This window comes from Dendrobates tinctorius, unplaced genomic scaffold (assembly GCF_039654945.1).
Source record: "Dendrobates tinctorius isolate UK_male_01 unplaced genomic scaffold, ASM3965494v1 ptg000054l, whole genome shotgun sequence".
Lineage (NCBI taxonomy): Eukaryota > Metazoa > Chordata > Amphibia > Anura > Dendrobatidae > Dendrobates > Dendrobates tinctorius.
The window spans coordinates 3,705,022-3,732,501 of record NW_027361722.1 but is presented as its reverse complement, the minus strand read 5'-3'; the positions used below and the strand labels follow the sequence as shown (position 1 = coordinate 3,732,501).

The 27,480-nt window shown below is 46.7% G+C and overlaps 1 protein-coding gene across 1 annotated transcript in view; it reads left to right on the top strand.

Annotated features, from left to right (window-relative positions):
* The window catches only part of LOC141091562 (uncharacterized), a 96,965-nt gene that overhangs the window by 27,391 nt on the left and 42,094 nt on the right, over window positions 1–27,480 (top strand). Inside the window, exon 2 of the mRNA XM_073577227.1 lies at window positions 17,158–17,496. Within this exon, the coding sequence (XP_073433328.1) occupies window positions 17,158–17,496 (339 nt within the window). The remainder of the gene's footprint in view (window positions 1–17,157; window positions 17,497–27,480) is intronic.

Sequence of the window (27,480 nt, the reverse complement as noted above, 5' to 3'; positions counted from 1 at the left end):
GTACACCGCGATATCTCTCTCTGCCCTCCGTGTTCAGGGCCGCTCCAACACCGTATGTTACACTAGGGACGTATTTATACGTCACGTCCCGTCTCACACTGTGACAATCCTGACAGCTCGGTTACTGTGGCCGCCTTAGGCCCGTACACCAACAGCACTTTACTGGTCAGTTTCGTCGTAACACATACGGTGTCTTCCACCCAGAGCCTTGTCTCTGCTGCGGTCCTTCCCTGTCAGGACCACCCCCCTGACGTTTCCTCTCCTCAGTCCCCCTGGTCGAATTCTCCTCAGGGCACACAGACTAGCGTAGTCCTCCTGTCACCTGGGCTCCCCCTGGGGACTGGAACTTTCTGGAACCCTCCCTCAGTATTTATAACTTCCCCGGTTCCTTGAAACTGTCACTCTAACTGTCACCACGCCCCCCATGACCAACGGTTTCTAAAGCCCTAAGCTGCTGTAAAGTCCTTTGCTCACACTCCACCCTGCCATCTAATGGTCATCCCAAGGTACTGCACGTCCACTACACTTTTCTAGTTGTTTCCCCACTGTAATCACTGTCTCCTACCTACACTGTGCAAACCTATCTTTCTTCACTCTGACTAGTCCGTCCGTCCGTCAGGTCACCTTCCCTACACATGTGCCAAAAAATCCTGTGCCTGTGACCCTCAGGTGTACACATGCAGCCTCCGCCCCATGCTTTATCTATAGGATTGTGGAGTACAGCGCGCGGCTATTGCCGGCAGTCCCATAGACGATGAATGGAGCAAAGGCCGAACATGCGCATCTTTACTCCATTACTCCATCCAGGATGGGGCTACAGAGCGTCACATTTGGGAGCTTTAGGTTTCTGCAGTGCAAATGTGGATCCAAGGATCCCAGTGAAATAGGCGCTAATGTCACCCTGCGCAACAAAGAATGCTACGTCCCTGCTCGGGGTCGCCTGGTTCCGTGTGGCACCTTACGTTAAATCACCCGTGATCGCATCATGACAGCATCTTACAAATAGTGAAGGAAGGTGATTTCATGCACTGTACAGCATCGCTGAAGCTCCCGGCAGCCATGCACTGTTACTATCAGATCGGCCCCGGGGGGCATTTGTCCCTCTGCCCAGCCCGTCCCTGCTTTCATCCCACACTTTACTCATGCCCATCCCTCCACACCGGGAGGGCTTTATCCCCATGGCCCCGATTCATCATTGCCTTTGCACCTGTTCTTCTCCAGTTTTGTGTGTTTTGCACCGTACTCATTCTACTTTTTGCACCTTTTCTGAGATCTGATTTTTGTGCACATCTGGTTGCTTCTTCCACTTTGTGAGCAGAGTTTAGTGATTCCAGGTGATTTTGTCTGATTCCTTGGACCCTTTTAGTCTTTATATATTTGATATGTGAATATTTCAGGGAATAACTAATTTTCACATCAAAGCAAATTGGCAATATCTTTGTCACAAGTTGTGCTGATTCTGTGGCTTCTGTAGACGTCACTTCTAGAGAGCAGCTGCTTCTCTTCCGATTTGCGCTGTTGACAGTCCGAGACTGCCGACGTCCTATTGATTGACAGCCGGCTCCTCACTGCCTGACTGCCCTGTCATCAGAGTATCCTGGAAGAGGAAGAGCTGCTTCATTGACTGTGATCATGCGGAGTCGGTGCAGGGCACAACAGACATGTAGTTAAATCCATGAGGAAAAAAAAGAAAATGTTCCCGGACAACCCCTTTAAAAAAAAAAACATGTTTTGCGTTTATGAAAAATCCTGAAAAAAAATTGTAAAAAAAATTATAATTGATTTTTTTTTGCTGTGTTATAAATGTGTGTAGACTCTATGCAAATCTGATAATTAATGTACAGGTGCATCTCACAAAATTAGAATATAATCAAAAAGTGAATTTATTTCAGTTCTCATATTCTATAGAGTCATTACGCACAGAGTGATCTATTTCACGGGTTTATTTCTGGTAATGTTGATGATTATGGCTTACAGCCAATGAAAACCCAAAAGTCATTATCTCAGTAAATTAGAATACTTTATAACACCAGCCTGAAAAATGATTGTAAAATCTGAAATGTTGTCCTACTGACATGTATGATCAGTAAATACACTCAATACTTGGTCGGGCTCCTTCTGCATCAATTACTGCATCAGTGCGGCGTGGCATGGAGGTGACCAGCCTGTGGCACTGCTGAGGGGTTATGGAAGCCCAGGTTGCTTTGATAGCAGCCTTCAGCTCGTCTGCATTGTTGGGTCTGGTGTCTCTCATCTTCCTCTTGACAATACTCCATAGATTCTCTATGGGATTAAGGTCAGGAGAGTTTGCTGCCAATCAAGCCCAGTGATACTGTTGTGTGTACACCAGGTATTGGTACTTTTGGCAGTGTGGACAGGGGCCAAGTCCTGCTGGAGAATGACATTTCCATCTCCATAAAGCTTGTTGGCAGATGGAAGCATGAAGTGCTCTAAAATGTCCTGGTAGACGGCTGCACTGACTTTGGTCTTGATAAAACCCAGTGGACCTACACCAGCAGATGACATGGCTCTCCAAACCATCACTGATTGTGGAGACTTCACACTAGACCTTGGAAATGAGGAGGAAGAGTCGAGAGGCCACAATCCAAGCTGCTTGAGGTCTAGTGTGAAGTTTCCACAATCAGTGATGGTCTCTCTGATTCACCCCTCATGACAGCCAGAAGGGGCAAAAATTTGAGGGACATTTTGGTAAGGAGTCACTATGTGGCAAAGACATCTGATGTGTTTTGAGATGGCAAACGTAAATGGGGATTTTACCCATGTGGCGACTGTTTGGCGTGTCGCAATTACGTTGTGTGCAATGTCATTCGCCTCTGCTGATGGCCTTAGAGATTTTAAAATTACTGACTACATATCGTGCAGCACTACCTATGTGGTCTACATGGCTTGATGCACATGCAAAATGTCCTTTATCGGACTAACCTCACGAGAACTCCGGGTACGTACCCGTGAACACGTCAGGGATATTTTGTCCGCAAGCGATGCGGATGACATTACTCCCCAGCAACATGCCCGTTGTCTTGGGGTCATACTTGATTCCGAGCTTTCCTTTGTCCCCCACATTCGATCACTGGCTCGCTCTTGTCATCTGCACCTCAAAAACATTTCTAGAATTCGACCTTTTCTTACTTTTGACTCTGCAAAAACTCTTACTGTTTCTCTTATTTATTCTCGTCTCGACTATTGTAACTCTCTTCTAATCGGTCTCCCTCTTACAAAACTCTCCCCTCTCCAATCTGTCTTGAATGCTGCAGCCAGGATCATATTCCTCGCCAATCGTTACACCGATGCCTCTACCTTGTGCCAGTCATTACACTGGCTACCCATCCACTCCAGAATTCAGTATAAACTTATTACCCTCACCCACAAAGCCCTCCATGGCTCAGCACCACCCTACATCTCCTCCCTTGTTTCAGTATACCACCCTACCCGCGCCCTCCGTTCTGCTGATGACCTGAGGTTAGTATCCTCAATAGTCAGAACCTCCCACTCCCGTCTCCAAGACTTTACACGTGCGGCGCCAATTCTTTGGAATGCACTTCCCAGGTCAATACGATTAGTCCCCAATCCCCACAATTTTAAGCGTGTCCTGAAAACGCATTTATTCAGACTGGCCTATCGCCTCAACACATTAACCTAACCTATCCCTGTGTGGCACAGCCAAAAGTTTTACCATAACCAGGTTCCCAGCATCATGTTCCCACATGCTTTATGCATCCATTAGCCCTCTGTGTCTGTACTGTTACACACTTAACATTATGGCTGGTCCATACAATCAGAGCAACTGTTACCACCCACCTTTCGTGTCTCCCTCTTTCCTCATAGACTGTAAGCTTGCGAGCAGGGCCCTCACTCCTCTTGTTATTTGTTATAATCTACTGTATGTGATTATTGTTATGCTGTAATGTCTATTGTCTGTACAAATCCCCTCTGAAATGTAAAGTGCTGCGGAATATGTCGGCGCTATAAAAATAAAATTTATTATTATTATTATTCTTTAAAGACCATTCCCCCGCCACTTTAGGTTACACCATAAATGTAACCCAAAAGATCTCCAGGTGCTTGGCATTGACAGGGTATGATGTGGCATTAGGGGTGGGGATACAAAATGCACTTTAGCACAGCTCGAATGCCGCTGGATAACAACTTTAGGTACTATGTGTGATGTCACAGATGACTGGCTACACCGCCTCCAGCTGGGCGAATTTCTATGACACCCGTGACCCTGGATACACCGCCTCCAGCAGGGCGAATTTACAGAGTTAAGGGAAACGCCAGGGAAACCGATACAATGGAGGGCCCTGCAAAAGGGAAAGGGGACGTGGAGACCTGCTGCACTCCCCTGAGTCAGTGTCTCTACACTCCTGACGGTCCCTAGGCAGGTTCCGCACCTGGCAACGAGCAGGATACCTAAAAACCCTAGCTCGCCCTGCACCTATCCCTTTCTAATGAATTGGACGGTGCAGAAACTAATCCCACCACTGCACTAAAACACACATAAGGAAAGTTACAAACAGGGAAAGACCACTTAGCTTTGCTCTGTTGCTATTGCTCCCAGCAACAGAGTCCAGCACCTGAGTGCAGCTTTCCTCCTGAATAGCTGCTACTTCACCAAAGCTTTGTCAGAGATGCAAGGAACTCCTCACTGCTGCTCCTTCACCACCAGGACTCTGATTGAGCTGCAAGGAACTCTTCTCTAGCTCCTTCCTCCACCAAGGATGGTTGGAAATGACCAATATCACCAACAGTGAGTGAGACCACCTGACTATTCTTTATAGGCAAGAGCCAGAGCCATCACACCTGCTAGTGATTCCCGTGTAATACTAGCCACGACCGGGGCCAAAACTAGAACTAAAGACACCACTGTGTAATGACCCTAATGGTCACTGGGGGCAAAACTAACTTTAAGCAAACAGCTTAAAGGAACAAAAAAGGTTACATGTGCTTTTATCTGTCACAATCCAGCATGGACCGTGACACTATGACTCCGAAGGCTCTGAACGAGCAGTTGAGCTTTGCATCCTTTTTGTAATACGTATTACTGTTTGGTTGTTTAATAAGGTCTTTTCCCTGTTTTTATATTTTAATTCTGTGTGTCTTATGTTTAATTTAATCTAGTACTATCTTCTCATTGTGTTATTCCATCTACTGTCTAGTCCTCTGGAATGCGTGTGAATATCTGGAAAAGTGATGCTATACCATCTATAGAACGTTCTTACATCCTCTGATGACAAGAACAAGCAGTCCTCCTGTGATTATTGCCCTATATTGATGCAGCAGCCTAATTGATATATATTATGCACTTTGTATATAATTATGAATATTAGTCATTATTTTTATTTTTATTTATCGATTTATTTAAATAGTTTTTTATTTTTATTTATTATTTTTGTTTTCATATATGGCACGGTATTGCATAGGATAATATTTATATATATATTTTGTATTGTCCCCATTTTGTTTTTCCCAATTCACTTATTTTCTCTTTAAATTTTATTAATGTAATGCTTGAATTGTACTGTATATTTGCACATGTCACTTTAAATCATTGGCTCATTGGGGATGAGATACACTTAGTCATGCACTTGTTGTATTCTGGACGATAGTTTGGGGCATAAGTTACCTTCTGCTGTACATAGCTTGCCTCTTCATATGCCCTTTTCGAAAATGGTGTCCTCGGCGTGGGCATGCAGTGTCCGTGGTGCATCTCTCTCGGCGTCCGGAAGTGACGTGGCTGGTTTCTGACGTCACGAGGGATTTCCCTCTTACCCGTCCAATCACATGAGAGGCCGTGGCAGTGGCATTGTGAACCTGCGACGCAGCGCGCATGCGCCGGTTACCTCACTGATGATGTCAAACACCTAGTACATCTCTTTATAAGCACGCAGGGGATACACATAGTCACAGCCCCCCGAGGAAGACCACGCAAAACGCATGTCGGGGCTGCATCGGACACACACTGGCAGGGAAATATGGGTAAGCTGAGCATTCTCTAAGGTATTATCTCCCCAAGATTTGAGACGCCTTTGAAATTAGGATTCACAAATATACCTTTATTCATTTTCTATGTTTGACCGCAGGGCTGCCACTAGGAATTTCTGCCCAGGCTCCACCCAGCCCCGCCCTCCACCCCTTGAACTGTCCACAGCCCCGCCCTCCACCCCTTGAACTGTCCACAGCCCCGCCGTGCTCTCTTGGAAAAACACCACTTCTGACCAATCACACATTAACAGTTCCCATCTCCAGATCACACACATAGCCAGCAGCTCTTGTTTTGGCCAAAAGATTTTTTAAATCTGCCACCACGACAAGGTAGACTCTTTTGGTCGGGCCCTACTCTACTCTAAGCTATTAAACATTTGCTAAAATATCCAATACAATTTAGGTATATTTTTTATTAATTTTTAAAATGACCAATAATATCACATCCAAAGGGACAAATACCACCGCACCATGTCCAGTCCACATATTACCACCACATAGTGACCTATAATATCACATACAAGGATCAAATACAGCCACACCATGACCAGACCACATATTACCACCAGTGACAGAATAATAGCACATACAAGGGACAAATACCACCGCACCATGTCTAGACCACATATTACCAGCACATGGTGACTGGATACTACAATACTGATTATTAATAAAAAAAAAAAACATACTACTATCACCATAAGTGCCATTATACACAGGAGATCTGTACTTAGTATGTAGTGTCTGTGTACAGGTAACACAGTGATCACCAGTGACATTATGCACAGGACCTCTATATATAGTGTCAGTGTACAGGTAATACAGTGATCACCAGTGACATTATACACAGGAGCTCTGTATGTAGTGTACATGTAATACAGTGATCACCGGTGACATTATGCACAGGAGCTCTGTATCTAGTGTACAGGTAATACAGCGATCACCAGTGACATTATACTCAGGAGCTCTGTATATAGTGTCAGTGTACAGGTAATACAGTGATCACCAGTGACATTATACACAGGAGCTCTGTATATAGTGTCAGTGTACAGGTAATACAGTGATCACCGGTGACATTATGCACAGGAGCTCTGTATATAGTGTCAGTGTACAGGTAATACAGTGATCACTGGTGACATTGTGCAAAGGCACTCTGTGTATAGTGTCATTGTACAGGTAACACACTGACTCACCAGTGACGCATCTAGGTAAGTGTAGGCTCCAAATATGTAACTTTTACACTTATATCACTAATTGGGGTCAAGCTATGCCCTCCCACATACACAGAAAGCACATGTCTCCAGACAAAGGATTGTATTCTGATCCCCCAGCACATTCTTGAGGGAGGGAAAGGAAGGAGTATAGGATTACACACGCAGGCATAGTGTGAAGAAGAGCTCCCCTGGTGCAGGGGGCTGTGAGGGGGGGGTCAAATCTGCAGCATGTCTGTTTCCGAAAAAGCCATGGAACGTTCTAGAAATGTGTGATGATAAAGAAAACCATACTTCATATTTACATTATTGTGACATGCCTCAGTTCACACTTCCCCACATTCTCCAGCATATGTAGTGCAGCGGTAGCACACTATTGCAGTGATGAGGCAGTGACCCAGCAAAGTTCCAATCAAAAGTCTCTTTAATGCGTTTACGTCTCAGCATTAATGTTCAACTCATATAAACACAGCAGACGATATCCTCCGGATCGCAGCCGGGAACCATATCCTCCAAGTTTACAGTCACTACATATGCCAGTCCTCCTTTGGGCACAGGATAGTCTACCTTCAATTCACCGTCAGGCACAAGACAGTCCACCTCCGAGACAAGTTGCCGTGGGCGACTGCACCGCTGTGCAAGCTGTGGGTACCAGGCATTTCAGCTCCCATGGCTGTTTGGCTCCGCTGGCCTGTGTTGCCTCACACAGGTGGAGCGCTGCATAGCCGACTGCTCTGTACTCCTACAAACACCAGACTGACACTGACTCTGACCCTGACACACCCAAACCCTATACAGCAGGGTTTTTAACTAGTAACCTGTGGCCATCAGGCACATGGAAAACCCGGCCAGGAATGAAACAAACTGCAACACTACCATCTTGTAGTCTGTTTCAAAACACAAACCCAGAGCAGGTGTTCCCTAAATCTGCCTTGGACAACTAGCTTGTCCAAGACCTATACACACTTTAGTCTGCATTGCAACCACAGCTACGTCTGTGACTGCAATTCCCTCTTATGGCCTCACTAGGCCTTTGTGTGCATCCTGGGGGGAACATACAGTGACCCTCACATGTATCATCAGTCACTGCTTCACAGTAGTTAAAAGTAATTTAAAGGGCCCAGGAATATGAATCAACAAATGACCAAATAAAAATAAATTGTCTATAAATCGCTCATAAAATAATATATGTCTGGCAGCTAAAGGTGACTGCGCAGAGAAAAGGAACTCAAAAGGCGCCATGTATAAATTTACGCAACTAGAGGAGAAGCAAGTTGCTATTGCACACCCCTTGTCTGCTGCAAAATAACTTTGTCAAAAGAAAAAACCTTATGATGTAATATGAAACGTATACCTCCTAATAAAAATACAATCTGTGAGAAGGACATAGATTCTCTTGAGATAGAAAGAATTCCACAGCTGCTAAGCCACAATTATGTGGAATATTAGAATACAGTGAAAACAGAACTAGAACTGAAAAATTCAGAAAGCCAAGGTGTGATGAAGGTGAGTCACATGAAGAAGATGATGATTTAGATTAGACCAATAAAAGCTTCATCTGAACCCACAAAAAAAATCCCCCACGCAGGTTCATCTGCTACAGAAATATAAGAGGTTTCCATGTTATTGGCAGCATTCCAAATAAAATCCACTGACATCTTCACTCCCAAGTACAAATTCCCCTTCTAAGGCTACTTTCACACTTGCGCCTTTTTGCGCAGCGTATCGAGCGCACATGAAACGCGTGCAAACGCTTGTAAACATTTGTAAACGCTGCGTTTTTTTGTAGCATTATTGTGCGCATTACAACAAAAAATTGCAGCGTTTTTATGCGTTTGCATTTTTTATGCGCAATGGTGTCACTTCACAGGAGGAAAAATCCTTGAAAAATTCTTGCAACACACTCCGCCCATGGGACAGCAGTGGGCGTGTCTTCTGGAAATTCTTTATATAGCCCCTGTTTCCAGCTGAATTCTTCACATTTGCTTGCATTTGACTTGAGAAACATGGATCTGCGCTGGTAGAGTTTTGACTTGGATCTGGACATGAGGACGGCTCGGGCTTATGCAGTTGCTTGCCATGAACAGAGGGAGAGAGAGAGACAGTGAAGACGGCAGCGGCGGCGTATGTGGATACATCCCATTATTGAACTCCGGGAGAGCCGTGGAGCGTACCACACCCTCTACAGCGAGCTCCAGGCAAACCCGGAGAAATTTACGGATTATACCCGGATGACCAAAGAAACCTTTAACAATTTGCTTGGTCGTGTCCAAGAAGTCAACCGGAGACAGGACACGCAGCTCCGGCGTGCGATTACTCCTGAGGAACGGCTCCTGGTCACATTACGGTATGTCATTTTGCAAAACCAATGCCTGCAGAATTTTCTTTGTTGTGACATGTACTCTTCCAAATCTGGCAGAATTAGAGATCTGCCATGTAGTTAACAAAAGGCTGCGGTAATTTTTTTATGGCATGTATTGAACAAAAGGCTACAGATATATATATATATATATATATATATATATATATATACATTTTTATTGAATTTTAGGTGTGTACAAAAATCCCTATACACGAATATTAATTTTTTTTTTCTTTGTGTTACAGATTCCTGGCTACTGGAGAGACCCTCTCCTCACTGCACTTCCAGTACTGGATTGGAATCTCCACGTTGTCTGGAATTGTAGCGGACACCTGTCGGGCTTTGTTGAGCGTTCTTTGTCCTGAATTCATGCCCCTGCCCACCACAGAAAAGTGGTTGGAAATCGCCGAAAGATTCTGGACTGTCTGCAATTTCCCTAACTGTTTGGGAGCGGTGGATGGGAAACTCATCCGGATTATCAAGCCCAAAAGAACTGGATCAGAGTACTACAACTATAAAAAGTACTTTTCTACTGTACTGATGGCCATTGCGGATGCAGACTGTATGTTTATTGCTGTGGACATTGGGGCATTTGGCCATGGGAATGTCTGCCAGGCTTTTAAGAACTCGGACATGGGCAGGAGGTTGTATGGCAACAACTTCGATTTCCCCATGCCACGGCCTCTTCCCAACACCAAAGGTCCGCCACAGCCATTTGTAATGGTTGGTGATGAAGCATTCCAGATGTGCCAACACCTCCTCAAACCCTACTCCAGCTGGGACTTGGACCTCCACAAAAGAATTTTCAATTACAGGCTGACCAGGGCCAGGAGAACAGTAGAGTGTGCGTTTGGTATACTTGTATCGAGATGGCGCATTCTTGGCACAGCCATTAATCTGAAACTGGAAACAGTGGATGAGGTGGTGAAGGCGTGTGTCGTTCTACATAATTTTGTAATTGCTAGAGAGCACCCGAACTTAGATCTTGATGATGATGCTCCTAATCCTTTGCCAGAATTTACTCAGCACCCTCTCAGGTCATCCGTTGAAGTTGGCCAAATGAGGGGCTATATAAAGAATTTCCAGAAGACACGCCCACTGGTGTCCCATTGGTGGAGTGTGTTGCAAGAATTTTTCAAGGATTTTTCATCCTGTGATGTGACACCATTGCGCATAAAAAATGCAAACGCATAAAAACGCTGCAATTTTTTGTTGTAATGCGCACAATAATGCTACAAAAAAACGCAGCGTTTACAAATGTTTACAAGCGTTTGCATGTGCGCTCGATACGCTGTGCAAAAAGGCGCAAGTGTGAAAGTAGCCTTAGAAGGGGAATTTGTACTTGGGAGTGAAGATGTCAGTGGATTTTATTTGGAATGCTGCCAATAACATGGAAACCTCTTATATTTCTTATATGATTGTGATGGGACACTCCTTAGGTTTAGGGGGATAGATATGTGAGATTTGGGACAACGTGGGGGTTGTAGTTCTAAAAGGCTGGCCCAACTTGAGTCCAGGCGGATATGGACCCTTGGCACGGTCCATCCATCTGGACTCAATGAAAATATTAGTTTCACTCCATTCTTGTAATTTCCATCACGGTTTTCCACCCTATGTTGGGGTATGTGTGCTTCACTCAATTACCTCTATTTTAACTTTTTATTATTTTTTGATTGTTGCTTTTAGAACATTGCTATTACTCTGTTTTTCGGAGACCTGGTGGTGGTGATGTCATGGATGTCATACGGATGCTGATGAAGTTTTCGGAATGATCAAGAAATTTCAATATATTTTCTACTGAATCTTTCAAGATATGAGATTTATGGATATATATGTGTTCATAATATGTATATGTATTTTTAGTAATGATCATTGCTTGTAATATTTGTATTTACCGCCAATATTAATATATCCTGTCACATGTGTGTTAGTGATGTTTGATGTGGTAATTAGGTGTGATTTTGAACATGCACCGCTTTATCTTTAGAGGTGATGTATTGATACATAGTCGTGTTTCTTTTGGTGATACTACATGTGTGACTAAGTCCCCTCCAGGTCCCACTATGAACGTATGTTTTTAAATTTGCATGTGCACTGTCTATTCACTGTATGTATGATTATGTGTCCTTGCGCTCCCATCCTGCACGCGCATGCGCTTGGTTGCCTTCATGCCTGCCGGTTCTCGGCGTCAATCAGTGGACCTGGCCTGCCTTGGCCTCGCCCACCTTGTGACGCCAATGCCCACTGGCATCGCTGGTAGCCAGGCAGCAGAGCGCGTCACTTCCGGCCGGGTGATTATGCACGCTACGGCCGGGAGATATATAATGGAGGGACACTGCTGAATGTTAAGCCCCTTGAGAAAGGAGTCGAAACGCGCGTCGGGGAGGATGCGCTGGCCTGAGGATTGTGGCACCCTATACGTGACACCATTAGGTGATACCACGCAATATGCTATAATGTTATGTCAGTTATTGGTATGAGTGTTTTTACTGGGCACCGCTAGGCTGTTCAATCATTGCATGACACAGGATATAGGCACTATATGATGGTGACATTAATTTGTACTTATAAATTATTTAGATGATTGTGCCTTACCTGCGTGCTCTCTAGATTATGGCCATTATGAGATGTATGTATCAATCTAGCCATACAGCAGCACTTTATAACTATTTGACAATAAAAATATATGGTGTTTACCGAGGTTAATAGATATAAATGCTATACTACAGTGCCTGTTTAACCCCTTTGCTTCATCTGGGGTGTCCACTACCTCGGACCTAAGCGTCGTTGAGTGTTTTTGAGTGATTCACACTTTGCACTGATCTATCTGTACCAGTAATTGGTTATATGATTTTAATCTTGTATTAATAAATTGTGTTTTATACATGATTATATTGCCCTTTGATCATCCTTTCTTTTGGTCTTTCTGCTTAGCCTGCCAAACAAGGTCGCCCTTCATGGACTCTGCACAGGTAGCTACCTCAACAGGATGGCAAACGGGTAGTCTTTGAGAGGAGAGGGCCAAACGTGATGGTTTCCTTACATGCGTCACCCGTCTGGTCTACTCCTGGAAACTGGGAAGGGATGTTTTTTTAGGAGATTCTGGGTTTGGCTGGTCGAAGAACTTATGGAAGGCCACCAGGAAGACCTGTAGGTCCGATGTGATAGGAACCCCTTTAACCCATATGTGAATGAGCCATGCCAGTGCCAGGGGTCAAGGTTCAGGCACTGGCCGATCCGGGACCAGGGGACAATATTCAGGCACAGACTGCTCTCGGACCAGGAGACGAGGTTCAGGAGCTGGCTGCTCTGGAACCAGGGGATACAGGACTGGCCACACCGGGATCAGGGGACTATGGATACAGGACTGGCCACACCAGCACCAGGGGATTACAGATACAGGACTGTCCACACAGGGACTAGGAGTCTACAGATACTGGACTGGCCACACACCGGGATCAGGGGATTACAGATACAGGACTGTCCACACAGGGACTAGGAGTCTACAGATACAGGCCTGGCCACACACCGGGATCAGGGTATTACAGATACAGGACTGTCCACACAGGGACTAGGAGTCTACAGATACAGGCCTGGCCACACACCGGGATCAGGGGATTACAGATACAGGACTGTCCACACAGGGACTAGGAGTCTACAGATACAGGACTGGCCACACACTGGGATCAGGGGATTACAGATACAGGACTGTCCACACAGGGACTAGGAGCCTACAGATACAGGCCTGGCCACACACCGGGATCAGGGATACAGGTTTGGGACATTAGCCACACCAGGAACACGGGATCTAACAACTCACTAGTAGTACACCTTACTGACTAATGATTCTACTCGTTGCTTGACCTCTCCCTATGGGAGAGGGGGTTTGTTTTATACATTATACCTCTCAGCTGTTAGCTGGGAGCCATCTTGTAGGTGCACTACTTATGCTAAATGTCTCTGAGCAACAAGCTAAAAGCAATTAGCAAAATGCGTGCTCTGCCCCTCTAAGAACGGGGAAGTGCAAGCACGAACCTGCTAGGCGCACGCACGGAAGTCGGTGTCCCTGCATGGAGCGAGAAGGGGACACCATGCAGGGGCACCGGTAGCAGTGCTACAGCTGTAACTGGGAGAGCCCACTTAATTTACAGGATACGTGTCTCCAGAAACACAAGCTGGGCACCATGTATAGGGACACTATAATGTAAGGGCGCCACAATGTATGGGGTCACTGCAATGTATGGGGGCACTACAATGTATACCATAGTATATATGCAGTATTCCACTGCTGTTTATGTATGGAAGTCACCAATGTGGCCAAAAATGCCACTAAACCCGTAGATGAATTCCAAAAGGAGTGTAGTTTCCAAAATGGGGTCACTTGAGGGGGTGTTTCTGCTGTTCTGGCACTAAAAATGAAGTCTAGTTAAATTTGTTCACCGCACCTCTTCCGGGACCACCACCACTCTATTTGACATGTAAGGCCGGTTTCACATTTGCGCTTATGAGTGCAGCGACGGCCTGTGCCCCTGCCCCTGCCGCGCCTCCGCCAGTAGCTCCGCCTACCGGCGCATGACGCTGTATGCGTCCCCTATCTTTATCACTGGGGGCGCAGGCTGTGTGCAGTATGCGTTTAGCGCTGGTCGGCGCACCGTCAAAAGGACGCATGCGCCGCCAAACGCATACTGCGCACGGCCTGCGCCCCCAGTGATAAAGATAGGGGATGCAGGACGCATGCAGTGTCATGCGCCGGTAGGCGGAGCTACCGGCGGAGGCCCGGCAGGGGGCGGGGCTTAGCGGCGGCTGTGCACAGGCCGTTGCTGCTCTCAAAAGCACAAATGTGAAACCGGCCTAACACCGCTCCTTGTCACTTTTTGTGCATACTGACGCATATAATCTCTCTTATATTTCCAGTCCAGTCCATGACTCCTGGTATTATTCCATGGGACTTTGTCCGTGGATCATGAGATTTTGAGCGGCAGCCATGTTATTATAATATACTATATATATTGTGTTGGATACTTAATCCCTAAGTGTATTTATTGATTATATAATCAGTGTGGTACAATATCCAGGTATCATGTGGGACCTAATTGATATTTCCAGTTTTACTGTGATGCATTATTAATATTTTCTATTAAAAATCCAGTTCCCTTATGCCTAGTAATTTATATGTGGTCCCCATTTTGTTGCATTTATTCACATGTGTTTTTTCTATCTTTTATTGTTATTTTTTACGTGTGTGGGCACCTTTGCATGTAGTGCCAATGTTTTTGCCAGCTCACTTCTAATAAAGGCATTTTCATCCTCATTAATATTGTCCCCCATTTTTCCATGCATCATTCTGTTTTCATATTATTTTATATATAATTTTTATTTTATTTTCCATCGCCTTCCACATCCAGGGTTTGGGTTTCCTGGTGAAAATGGAAAATTTGGAGCTAAAGCAACGTTTTAGTGGAAAAAATGCAATTTTTCATTTTCAAGTCTTATACAAGTAAATGAGTCGCCTGCAGGTTCAAGACACTCATTACAGAGATCAGGATGATCACTACATCCATAGATGAATTTCTCGAGGGGTGGAGTTTCCAAAATTGGGTAATTTGTGGGTGGTTTTCTGATGCTTCTGCACCTCAGGAGCTCTGTAAATCAACATAGCATCCACATTATATTCCAAATTTATTGGCGCTCCCTTCCTTCTGAGCCCTGCGCCCAAACAGTAATTTACGACCATATAAGAGGCATAGGTGTACTCAGGAGACACCGCTCAGCAAACTGCGCTGTTCATTCTTGTAAAAATGATAAATTTGACGCTAAAATAATATTTTGGTAAAAAAAAAATATATATTTTCTAAATTTTCACAGCCCAATGTTAAAAATGTTCTGTGAATCACCTGTGAGTTAAAAATGCTCCTCACACCCTCAGGTGACTTCTTTGAGGGATGTAAATGGGGCAACTTGTTTGGGGGTTTCTACTGTTTTGGTACCTCGGGGGCGCTACTAATGTGACAAGGCATTCACAATCTGTTACAGCTAAAATTATGCCCCAGAATTCAAATGGCGCTCCCTCCCTTCCAAGCCTGACTGTGTTCTGACCACATATGGGGTGTTCGTGTACTAAATGAAAATTTTTGAGCTAAAGTAACATTTTTGTGAAAAAAAAGTACCGTATTTTTCAGATTATAAGAGGCACCTTTTTTCCCCCAAATTTGAGGGGGAAATGGGGGTGTGTCTCTTAATTCGAATTTACTGGCCACGGTGGAGCAGGGTCGCAGAGGAGGCAAGAGCGGCAAGTTTCTACAGGCTGCGGGCTGGGATGAGGGGTGTTCAGTGGGGGCTCCGTCGACATTTTGTGAAAGCCCGGGACCCCACACTTCCATAGTTTACATTGCGGTGTACTCCGGCAAAATGGCTGCTGGGGGCAGCGCATGCACAGATGGAGATCTTGGCACCAAGATCTCGGGAGATGAAATCTCAGCGCCAAGATCTCCATCTGCGTATGCGCTGCCCCCGGCGGCCATTTTCCCAGAGTCCACCACAAAGTAAACCATGGAAGGACTTCAGGCTTTCACGAAATGTCGGTGGAGCCCCTTGCACCACCGAATACCCGCAGCGTCGCACATCCGAGCACCCATTTCTCCCAGTCTGGGGTCAGCAGCATCGCCCCACTTCTGCCTCCGCTAGCAGTGACCTTGGGACCCCGCTTCACCGCAGCCACCCCCCCCGGTAAGCAATAAGACGTATGGATTGTAAGAAGCACAATCATTTTCTTAAAAAAAAGTGTTTTTTCCTATTTTTCACCTCAAAATTTGGGGTGCGTCTTATAAACTGCAAAATACGGTAATTTGTCATTTTGTTATTCCACTTTGCATTAATTCCTGTGAAGATCATGAGGGATCAACAAATGTTCTGAATGCCATTTAAATACCTTCAGAAGTGTAGTTTGTAAAATAGGTTTTTGTTTGGAAGTTTTCTGACTTTTAGGCCCCTAAAGTCAATTAGAAAATGAAATGGCCCCTAGGAAAACACATTTTCAAAATTTTTCTGTAAAAAAAAAAAGTGAAAATTGCTGCTAAACTCTTAACCCTTCAATCATCCTACTGAAGAAAAAGATATTTAAAAATAATATAGTTTTTATTTTCTGTGGTATGACTATCTGGTGTAAGGTCATATAAATTATGCTCAAAAATTTCCACTATTTTCATAAATAAATCATATTAACTTAAATTTACCATTAACATAAAGCACGATGTGTGACAAAAAACAATAATCTCAGAATCACTGGATACATAGACGCTTCAGAGTTATTATCACATAGGGGGACACAGGTCAGGTTTAAGAAAAATTTGGCTCTTTCAGGAAGGTGAAAACTGGTTTCAGTGGGAAGGGGATAAGTTCGGTAAGCGAAGACATGACACGGGGACCGCTGTATTTCTTGCAGATCCGCATATAGACTATTCACTCATATATATATGGACCGCGTGGCTGGCACTGTACAGGAGACTCAGTAGTAATGTCACATTTCATGACCCCATTATCTATAAGGTGTGGCAGTGACGCTGATCTCCTTTTCTCTTCCAGACTCTTCTCCCGCCTCCGTCGCTCCGGTTCTGTCATTTTCCTCTGGGGACTCGGTGACTTTCAGCTGCTCAGTTGAAGACAACACAATCAGAAATGTGTCACAGATTTCACTGATCGTCTGGAGGAAAGAAAACGGATCTCACGTTCTACGTTTTACATCAGACGGAGGAAAACATTTATCAAACTTCACAGACTCCAGAATCTCCTTCCTGAGCGCTGAAATCCCCCCGATGCTCCAAATAAGAGACGCCCGACCCGAGGACACCGGGAATTACACCTGTGAGATTACTGCATCCTCTACTGGAATATTTCACAAATCCTGGAGACTTCACATTGCAGGTATCTTATAACTATTTAAATGCAGGTTCACCCAGAACACCGTAATATCAGATCGTCCATTGGAGTATGTTATCCACAGAACCCCAAATGCCCCATAACAGGGCATCACCCACTGATCCCCCATAACAGTGCATCATCCACAGATCCCCCATAACAGTGCATCATTCGAAGATCCCCCATAACAGTGCATCTGTGGCACCCCTGAGGCTCACTCGCCACAGAGGTACTGCACCTCCTCCTGAGGTGTGGCACCCCACATCCAGGTAAGGTGGAGACTCCTGACCACACTCCAACACCTGCACCCCACACCGCAAAGTAGTGTAGCAAAGCACCTTCGGCGGCTCCCTGCTTGGAGTATAGCAAAGCACCCATTGGTGGCTCCCTGCTTGGAACATGAAACGTGCTGGGAGGTGGGTGGAGTTTACATTACAAGGAGCGGGAAGAGTTTAGGATAGGAGGTCAGTTGGTTAGAGAGTTGGAGAGGAGAGAGTTGAGCGACTTTAGTCGGATCGGGTTTCATGAAACAAAATTCGTTTCAGATGAAACTGGTCCGACTAGGGCAAAAGAAGTCAGAGTTTTTTTCGAAACCCGACCCCAATGCAAGTCAATGGGGAATAAAAGTCGACATTCATCCACTCAATGCCGACTTTTATTTCCCATTGACTTGCATTGGGGTCGTGTTTTGGACGAAACTCCAACTTTTTTTGCCCTAGTCGGACCAGTTTCATCTGAAACGAATTTTGTTTCATCGAACCCGATCCGACTAAAGTCGCTCAACTCTAGAAAGGAGCATTCCATCTGGCCTGGAGGTTGACTGAGTCCCTGACTCGGAGGACACGGCACGGAGGCCGGCACCTGTTTGTACAACAGACTGTGAGTAAAGCTTTGGAACTACATGCCCTGGTGTCCTCCACTTATTCCTGCGCCAACCTGCCCAGCACTGCTGCATCCCTTGCGCCAGACACTACACCATCTAAGTGTCACTTCTCCTACTCTGCCCTGGGACTACAGCCCTACCTGTGGAGGGCTACACCATCATTGATGCACCACACCATCTGTCCCAGAGGATCTGTCTGCAGCATCGGCTTAACATCTCTATTGCCAAATACCACAGGTGGCGTCACGAACTGTTCATTTAATCCACTACATTCCACCATTCAATCCCCCTTTTTACATTGGGCGCCCAGGGCCACGGACCGGGTCACCGCTGCTGTGACATTCCCATCTGAGAGACCGGCCCGGTACCGAGTACCCCACTGCCCTGGGAGGGCGACCCACATCATCCCCAGATTCCTCATAACACAGCGTCATCCACTGTGCCAGATGCTCTAGGTGATCCTCTAGGGTGGAAATGAAAATGGCAATGGCGTCCAGGTACACAGCCACGTACACTTCGAGTCCCTTGAGCAGCGTTTTGACCATCCACTGAAAAATGGCAGGGGCATTCTTCATGCCGAATAGCATCACTGTGGACTCGTACAGTCCAAATGGGGTGATAAAGACAGAACATTACTGCGCATCGCGGGTCAGGGGAATCTGCCAATATTCCCGGCTCAGATCCATGATGATCAGGTACTTGACCCCGGCCAACTGATCGAGTAGGTCATTGATGTGTCGCATTGGTATGCATCAATGACCGTGACAGCGTCTAGCCCCCTGTAGTCCACACAGAACTGGAATGTCTGGTTCTTTGGGACAAGGACTACAGGCGAGGCCCAAGCGCTGCTTGATGTTTGTATGACGCCCAGCTTCCGCATCTCATCAGTCTCCTGGCGCATGTGCTGCTGCACCTCCAGGGAGACCCGATATGCTGAACGCGGATTGGTGGGTGATCCCAGGTGTCAGTGTGAGCGGGATGCAGTAACGGACAGGAGGCAGAGCAAGGGTTAACAGTTTTACTATGAACAGACTTGTACTCCAGGCAGGGAGAAGTATGGTAAATAGGAGTAAGGCAGAGTATGGGTGTGCAATAGTAGGGTATGATGCAGGTAGGAAGGGGAGCAACAAACAGTTCTTAAACGTATAACTTAGCCGGCTCAGGAAACTCCCAGAGGGGAATATCCACGAGCAGTAAGATGGCGCCAACGACGGTCAGCATGTGGTAATTCCAGCGTGGTCCGCCAGATGTGGATGAACAGGGTCCAGAGGGAATTAATCATATGAAAGAGGGGATGTATAAATGAACCAAAATACAAAAGGTATAAAATATATATATCTTTATTATTACATGTAAATTCAGATAATAAAATGTTAAAATATTAGTCCTCACAATGAAAATCAAAATTTAGCCACAAATTTAGCCACAAGATGGCGCCATAATTAGTAAAAAGCAGAATAATACACAGCCTGATGGTAACACACACACAAAAAAAACAAAAAACGTGAATATATAAAAATATCAACAATTGTGTGTATATATATATATATATATATATATATATATAAGTAAATCACCTTGTACTATCAATAAGGTGCATAAGTTATCAGAAATGTGCAATACAATCAACAATTGTGTAACATAAGCAACTGTGCAAAATAAGCAGTGAAAAAAAGTGGCGTGCACAATGTGCTACCAACTGCTCCTTTGAGGGAGTGTGCAAATAAGCAAAGTGCAGATAAAGTGCAATTCGGCTGTGGCAAGGACAATACCTGCAAAGTGCTATGGCGCCTGGCTTCCCTGGGTACGTTTCGCCGATGACGGCCTTCTTCCAGGGGAATGTGCAGAGCGTCAGAGCTGCATCTAAGTGTATGGCTGACCAATGAAAGGAATTGCTCGCAGATGCGCTGGATTGTGCAGGGCGCATGTGTGACTCATCACAGCCTGTCGCCCCCATCCGCTGAAGCGTCACGGCGGTGTCCCGGTCATGTGACGCTTATGCATGTGTATTACAATATTTTATCTATGTTTAAAAATTTTATACTCTTTCTCTTTTAAGATTACAGTATATATATTGCCGGACCTTCTCCTCATCTTTTTGGACCAGTCCTATTGTGGATTTATCATCGCACAATTTTATGAAAAAATATATTTTTTTCCTGTGTCTCTGTATTTGGTGTGATATCAATATATAAATATACATTTTGGATTTCTTGTAATTAATTATCATTGATATATTTATTGTATATTTGTATATATATAGGTTTAATATTAATTAATATTATCATATATTTAATATTTTTTTGTTTTTATTATTTATAATGTTGTATCTGCGCAATTATATATAGAGGTACATGATCTTTTTGCACCATATATTGCATATAGCTACTATATTTACATTTGATTATGCTTTCTTATATTTTTATTATATCTATATATATTTATTTTGAGCACTGTCACTTTCACAGCTTATTTGCGTTTCTATTGCAGAGTGTTCACATAGTTACACATCTCCTTAAAGGAGCAGTTGGTAGCACATTGTGCACGCCACTTTTTTTCACTGCTTATTTTGCACAGTTGCTTATGTTACACAATTGTTGATTCTATTGCACATTTCTGAAAACTTATGCACCTTATTGATAGTACAAGGTGATTTATTTATATATATTTATATGCAATTGTTGATATTTTTATATATATTCACGCTCATATATATTTTTTTGTGTTACCATCAGGCTGTATATTATTGTGCTTTTTACTAATTATGGCGCCATCTTGTGGCTAAATTTTGATTTTTCACTGTGAGGACTAATATTTTAACATTTTATTATCTGAATTTACATGTAATAATAAAGATATATATATTTTATACCTTTTGTATTGGTTCATTTATACATCCCCTCTTTCATATGATTAAGTCTTAATATGGTGTAGAACCATTTTTTGTCCGTTTTAATAGGTGATCTTTTTCCCATTTTATTGTGTATATCACATCTGTTGCTTTTAATTTTGAATCCCAGGGTCCAGAGGGAGCAGCGAGTCCTTGATGTCTGTTGCAGGTTCCAGTTTCCGGGAAAGCAGGGTCAGCAGAGGAATAAAGTTCAGCGTCTGACCAGAGCTTAACGTGGCCTGGATGGTATAAACCTAAGGTCAGGGTACAGTTCCCAATAGCGGGCCCAGTGTTTTTTAGGAGGCAAGCGCGCGGCGCGGAGTCCCTGTCACTTCGCCTTTTGGGAGGCGGCGTACGCTAAGCACGGTCTCGATCACAGTCTCTGGCAATGCTAGCGAGAATGCTGCGGTGCGGGCCTGCACTGCTCCAGTACTCAGGGGACGCAGCACTTGCTTCTCCCTGCCGTGCGCTGTCTATTCTCGCCAAGACTGAACGCTTCCACGCATGCTCTCTCCTGTTAAACCTAGCCACACCCCCTGCCAAATAAATTCAAAGGTCGGTTCAGGCCTCTAACATTTCCCCCGGACAACAAAGGAGATGGCCCTGACAGTTCCGAACCCGGCGTAAAAGAGGTACCCACGACTCGGTCCTTCTTCTTACATCCACATGATGGATGGCCGACTCTGTCCTTCCGGGCTTGTTGCTGAACAAATCGTGGAAGGGGTGTAGAGTTGTCCACAGCTGGGACCGTTGGTCGAACAAGAGCTGGTTGCAAACCTCCACATCCTCGATGGTGTTAGGGACGGCGGAACGCACTAATAATTAATAGGAAGTGCGTTTGCCGCCCGGGGGCCATCGTGCAGAGGTGTTAAACTGCTGCTAGTAAGATGGCAGATGCCCAATGTGGCGGTATAACGCGCACGGGTTCAACGTCACCCAATGTGCGCTGAGCGGACTCTGTTAGCTCACAGAGGTGCAGTAACATAAACGCTGAGCCTGTTAGACTCACAGGTCTCAGCGGATTTGCATGTACGGTATCTGGTCACAGGACACGGGCCCAAGACTGGGGTCGATGTCCGTCTAGACCTACAGTGCGTGCAGCGTCGCTACCGCAGACGCCGGTAAGTGCTGCTGAATGCAGCGCGACAGCAGATTCGGCCACTATGCGATAGTGCCGTGTGAGACGTGGCACCACCGGACGCTAGTGTAGAGGTGCGGTGTGCACTGTGGCCTATGGCTTGCCACTGGCTGGCGCTGACTCTGACTCTTTCTCTAGTTCCCTATCCACATGCGTAATATCAGGAAGGGAAATCATAATGAGTCAGTCACCAGTCTCATACATCCATCACACATATAGCAAGAAAAGTCTATACTAGCGCATGGCCAAGCTGCCATGCGGACCTTTTATAGCCGTGCAGGACCTTCCAAATCTCTGAGATGGACCAATCAGATCAGGAGAAGGACCTGAGCACGTGACTCCCGATCTCCAATGGGAGATCGTCTCGTGAGCATGCCCAGTAGCGTGACGAGAGGACTTAGCCACTGGAGTGGCTTGCTGCAGGGCAGCCTGCGCTGCTATTGCTGACCCAGAGGTGGCAGCAACAACCAGTCCTACAGAGCTGGTCTGAGCAGAGCACCTGGGATGCCGAGATTGCTGTGCAGGCCCCTGAGCTGTCGGTGGAGAATGGGAGACCGCTGGATGCAAGGCTCTGGATTCCCGCTGTGCAGTCGCAGGAACCCGACGCCTAACTTTACCCCCCCTCCCAGGGCCCCCTCCCCTCTGAGCCTTGGTACGCTCAAATGCTGCAATCAGGAGCGGGGCATGGATGTTCTCCACTGGCTCCCAGGTCCGGGCCTCTGGATCATGACCCTTCCAGTCCACCAAATAACATTTTTTGCCACGCACAATCCTGCGTCCCACAATGGTGTTGACCTCAAACTCATCCGAGGACAAGTTTGGTGTCCCGGCAGATGACTTGGAAAACCGAGCCATGTGAACAGGCTTGAGAAGGGACACGTGGAAGACGTCAGCGATGGCCAAGTGTGGTGGAAGAGCCGGACGGTAGACCACTGAGCTGATGCGCTCGAGGACTTTGAGGGGACCAATGTATCGCGGAGCGAACTTGAAGAACTCAGCCCGCAGTTTGATATTACGAGCAGGTAGCCACACCAAGTCGCCAGGGGCAAAAGTTGGAGCGGGACGCCAATGTGTGTCAGCTGATGCTCTCATTCTCTCTTTAGAGGCACGAATAGCATCCTGGGTGCGATCCCAAATGTCGCGAGCCTCCACTGCCCAGTCTGCCACCCTGGAATCAGTGGAAGACACTGGCATCGGGACAGGGATGCGCGGATGCTGGCCGTAATTAAGAAGGAACGGCGTCTGACCAGTGGAATCAGCCACTGCGTTATTCAGGGCAAATTCAGGCCACGGTAGTAAGAATGCCCAGTCATCCTGCCTGGCAGAGACAAAATGTCGCAGGTATGTGACCAGAGTTTGATTGGCTCTCTCAACCAACCCGTTCGTCTCAGGATGATATGCGGAGGACAAATTGAGCTCGATACTGAGTAGTCTGCAGAGCTCCCTCCAAAATCAAGACGCAAACTGGGGACCTCGGTCACTGACAATTTTGTCTGGCATACCGTGCAAATGGAATACGTGCTTTATGAACAGTGCGGTGAGACCACGAGAGGAAGGCAGCCGCGCAAGTGGCACCCAGATGACCGTGTTGCCACCAGATTTGGGCAGACCGACCAGAAAGTCCATGCCGACCATCTCCCAGGGTCTGTCTGCCACCGGCAAGGGATACAGTAACTCAGCCGGCCTCTGCCTAGAGGACCTGTTCCGAGCACAAGAGACGCATGCTTGAATGTACTCTTTCGTGTCCCGAGCCATGTGCGGCCACCAATAAGTTCTTGCCAGGAATTCTGTGGTCCGCTTAATGCCAAAGTGACCACCCACCCTGGACGCGTGTGCCCACGCGAGGACCTCCGTCCGCAGGCGAGGAGTGACAAAGGTCTTGCCCGTTGGAACTGCCTCAAGAGCGACCGGAGCCACGGTCCTCAGGCTCTCCGTGGGAACAATTAGCCGAGGCTCAGCCTCCTCTTCCTCTGCTGAGACCACCGAGCGAGAAAGAGCATCTGCACGGACGTTCTTCTCTCCAGACAGGTAGTGCAAGGTGAAGCGGAAGCTGGAGAAGAAGAGCGACCACCTAGCTTGACGAGAGTTCAAGCGCTGGGCCGTTTGCAAATAAACCAGGTTTTTATGGTCAGTGTACACCTGGAAGGGAAACCGGGCTCCCTCCAGGAGATGTCTCCACTCGGAAAAGGCCAATTTCATGGCCAGCAACTCCCTGATCCCGATGGAGTAGTTTCTCTCCGCCGGTGAGAAGGTCTTTGAGAAGAAGAAGCAGGGATGCTTCCGACCTTGAGCGTCCTTCTGGAAAAGGACTGCTCCTGCACCAACGGACGAGGCATCTACCTCTAGGATAAAGGGTTTATCCACATCGGGACGGTGGAGGATGGGAGCGCCAGCAAAATGGGTTTTCAGAGACAAAAAGGCAGTGGAGACCTGCTCTGACCAAACCTTAGGATTGGCTCCTTTCTTAGTGAGAGCAACCAAAGGAGCTACCAGTGTTGAAAAGTGGGGAATGAACTAGCGGTAATAGTTAACGAACCCCAAAAAGCGCTGCACCGCTAGTAGAGAATGGGGCTTCTGCCAGTCCATTACCGCTTGCAATTTGGCAGGATCCATAGCCAACCCCTGGACTGAGATGATATAGCCCAGGAATGACAAGGACTCCTGCTCAAACTGGCACTTCTCCAGCTTGGCAAAGAGAGAATTCGCCCGCAAATGGTTGAAGACCTTGCACACGTCTCTCCGGTGAGAGGTCAAATCTGGAGAAAAGATGAGAATGTCATCCAGATAGACCACCACCGAGGTGGAAAGCATATTGTGAAAGACATCCTTTACGAAGTCCTGGAAGACAGCAGGAGCATTACAGAGGCCGGAGGGCATGACCAGATACTCATAGTAGCCATCCCTGGTATTAAAGGCTGTCTTCCACTCGTCTCCTTCGCATATGCGGATCAGGTTGTACTCCCCCGTAGCTCTAATTTTGTAAAGATCCGGGCCCCTCGCAACCTGCCAAACAACTCAGAGATCAAAGGAAGAGGGTATTTGTTTTTACGGTAATGGCATTGAGACCTTTGTAGTCAATGCAGAGACGCAACTCCCCACTCTTCTTCTGCGTGAAGAAGAACCCTGCACCAGCCGGCGACACCGATTTTCTGATAAACCCTCTTGCCAGGTTTTCCCGGATATATTGTGACATGGCCTCTGTCTCTGGGAGAGATAGAGGGTACACGCGGCCTCTAGGAGGCTCCGCGCCTGGCAATAGGTCTATCGGGCAATCGTAAGGACGATGCGGCGGAAGCGTCTCCGATTTTTTTTTTTTTTATGGAGAAGATGTCCGCGTACTGCCGGTAGTGTCCAGGGAGCGCGGAAAGATCCGCGGGCACCTCCGTGGATGCTACTTGAACACTGCCCCTCAAGCGCCTTCCCTCACAGTCCTTGCTCCAACCCAGCATACTCCCCGAAGACCAATCAGTACCAGTGGAATAGCGTGCTTTTGGGCAAAGGATGAGGACATGAAGTTTCCTTCTGCCCCGGAGTCCACCGTGACCTCTACCTCCCAGGTGGAAGCACCGCTATCTAACGTCCCTCGGAATATTGGTTTTGGGGAAAAGGTTTTCAAATCAGGTAGCCCCCCACCTACTACCATGGTACATGCTCTTTTTTTTTTTTCGAGCGCTGCGGGCACCTGTTAGCCGGATGACCAAACTGTCGACATTGGTAACAGCGTGTGAAGCTTCGCGCCAAACTCGACTTGGAGCCAGTGCGAGACACTTCCGTGGGTATAAGAGGTACAGAGAAGGTTGGAGCCAACCTAACCTTCTGTCTGGATTGAGCTCGCTCCAACCCACGCTCAGTATAACGGAGATCAATGCGGGTGGAGATAGCAATCAGCTCCTCCAGAGTTACAGGAACCTCCCTAGTGGCTAAGGCATCTTTGACATGCCCCGCCAAACCCCTCCAGAACACAGGGATGAGTGCCTTATCAGGCCACTCCAACTCGGAAGCCAGTGTCCGAAAACGGACGGCATAATGGCTAACCGAGAGGGAGCCCTGTGTTAAAGCTAATAACTGGAGGGAGGTGTCGTGAGTGACCCGTGGTCCCAAAAAGACCTGTTTTAGAGAGGTTAAGAACTGAGCAGCGCTCAGAACCACGTGGTCACCACGCTCCCACAGCGGCGTGGCCCATTCTAACGCCCTGCCCGACAAGAGGGAGACGATAAACCCCACTTTCGTCTGGTCTGTAGGAAATTACTCGGCCAGTAACTCAAGCTGGATAGAGCACTGGCTCACGAAACCCCTGCAGGTGGCGCTGTCACCAGAAAATTTATCGGGCAACGGGAGGCGGGACATTGTCGGCACAGGCGTGGATGTGGGCACATGCGAGACAGCCTCAGCGACTGTCTGGGCAGCGGCCATAATAGCATTCGCAGCTGAGGTGGAGCTCTCAATAGCCACCAACCTGCTCTCCAGCTGCCGAATGTACCACTGTAGCTGCTGCAGGTCCGCCATTACTAGCCAGACCCTGGCGCTAGTATAATGTTAGGGACGGCAGAACGCACTAATAATAATAGGAAGTGCGTTCGCCGCCCGGGGTCCACCGTGCAGAGGTGTTAAACTGCTGCTAGTAAGATGGCAGACGCCCAATATGGCGGTATAACGTGCACGGGTTCAACGTCACCCGATGTGCGCTGAGCGGACTCTGTTAGCTCACAGAGGCGCAGTAACATAAACATAAACGCTGAGCCTGTAAGACTCACAGGTCTCAGCGGAATTGCATGCACGGTGTCCGGTCACAGGACACGGGCCCAAGACTGGGGTCGATGTCTGTCTAGACCTACAGTGCATGCGGCGTTGCTACCGCGGACGCCTGTAAGTGATGCTGGCTGCGGCGCGGCGGCAGATACGGCCGCAATGCGATAGTGCCGTGTGAGACGTGGCACCACCAGACGCTAGTGTAGAGGTGCGGTTTCCACTGTGGCCTATGGCTTGCCACCGGCTGGCGCTGATTCTTTCTCTAGTTCCCTATCCACATGCGTAATATCAGAGGGAGGGGAATCATAATGAGTCAGTCACCAATCTCAT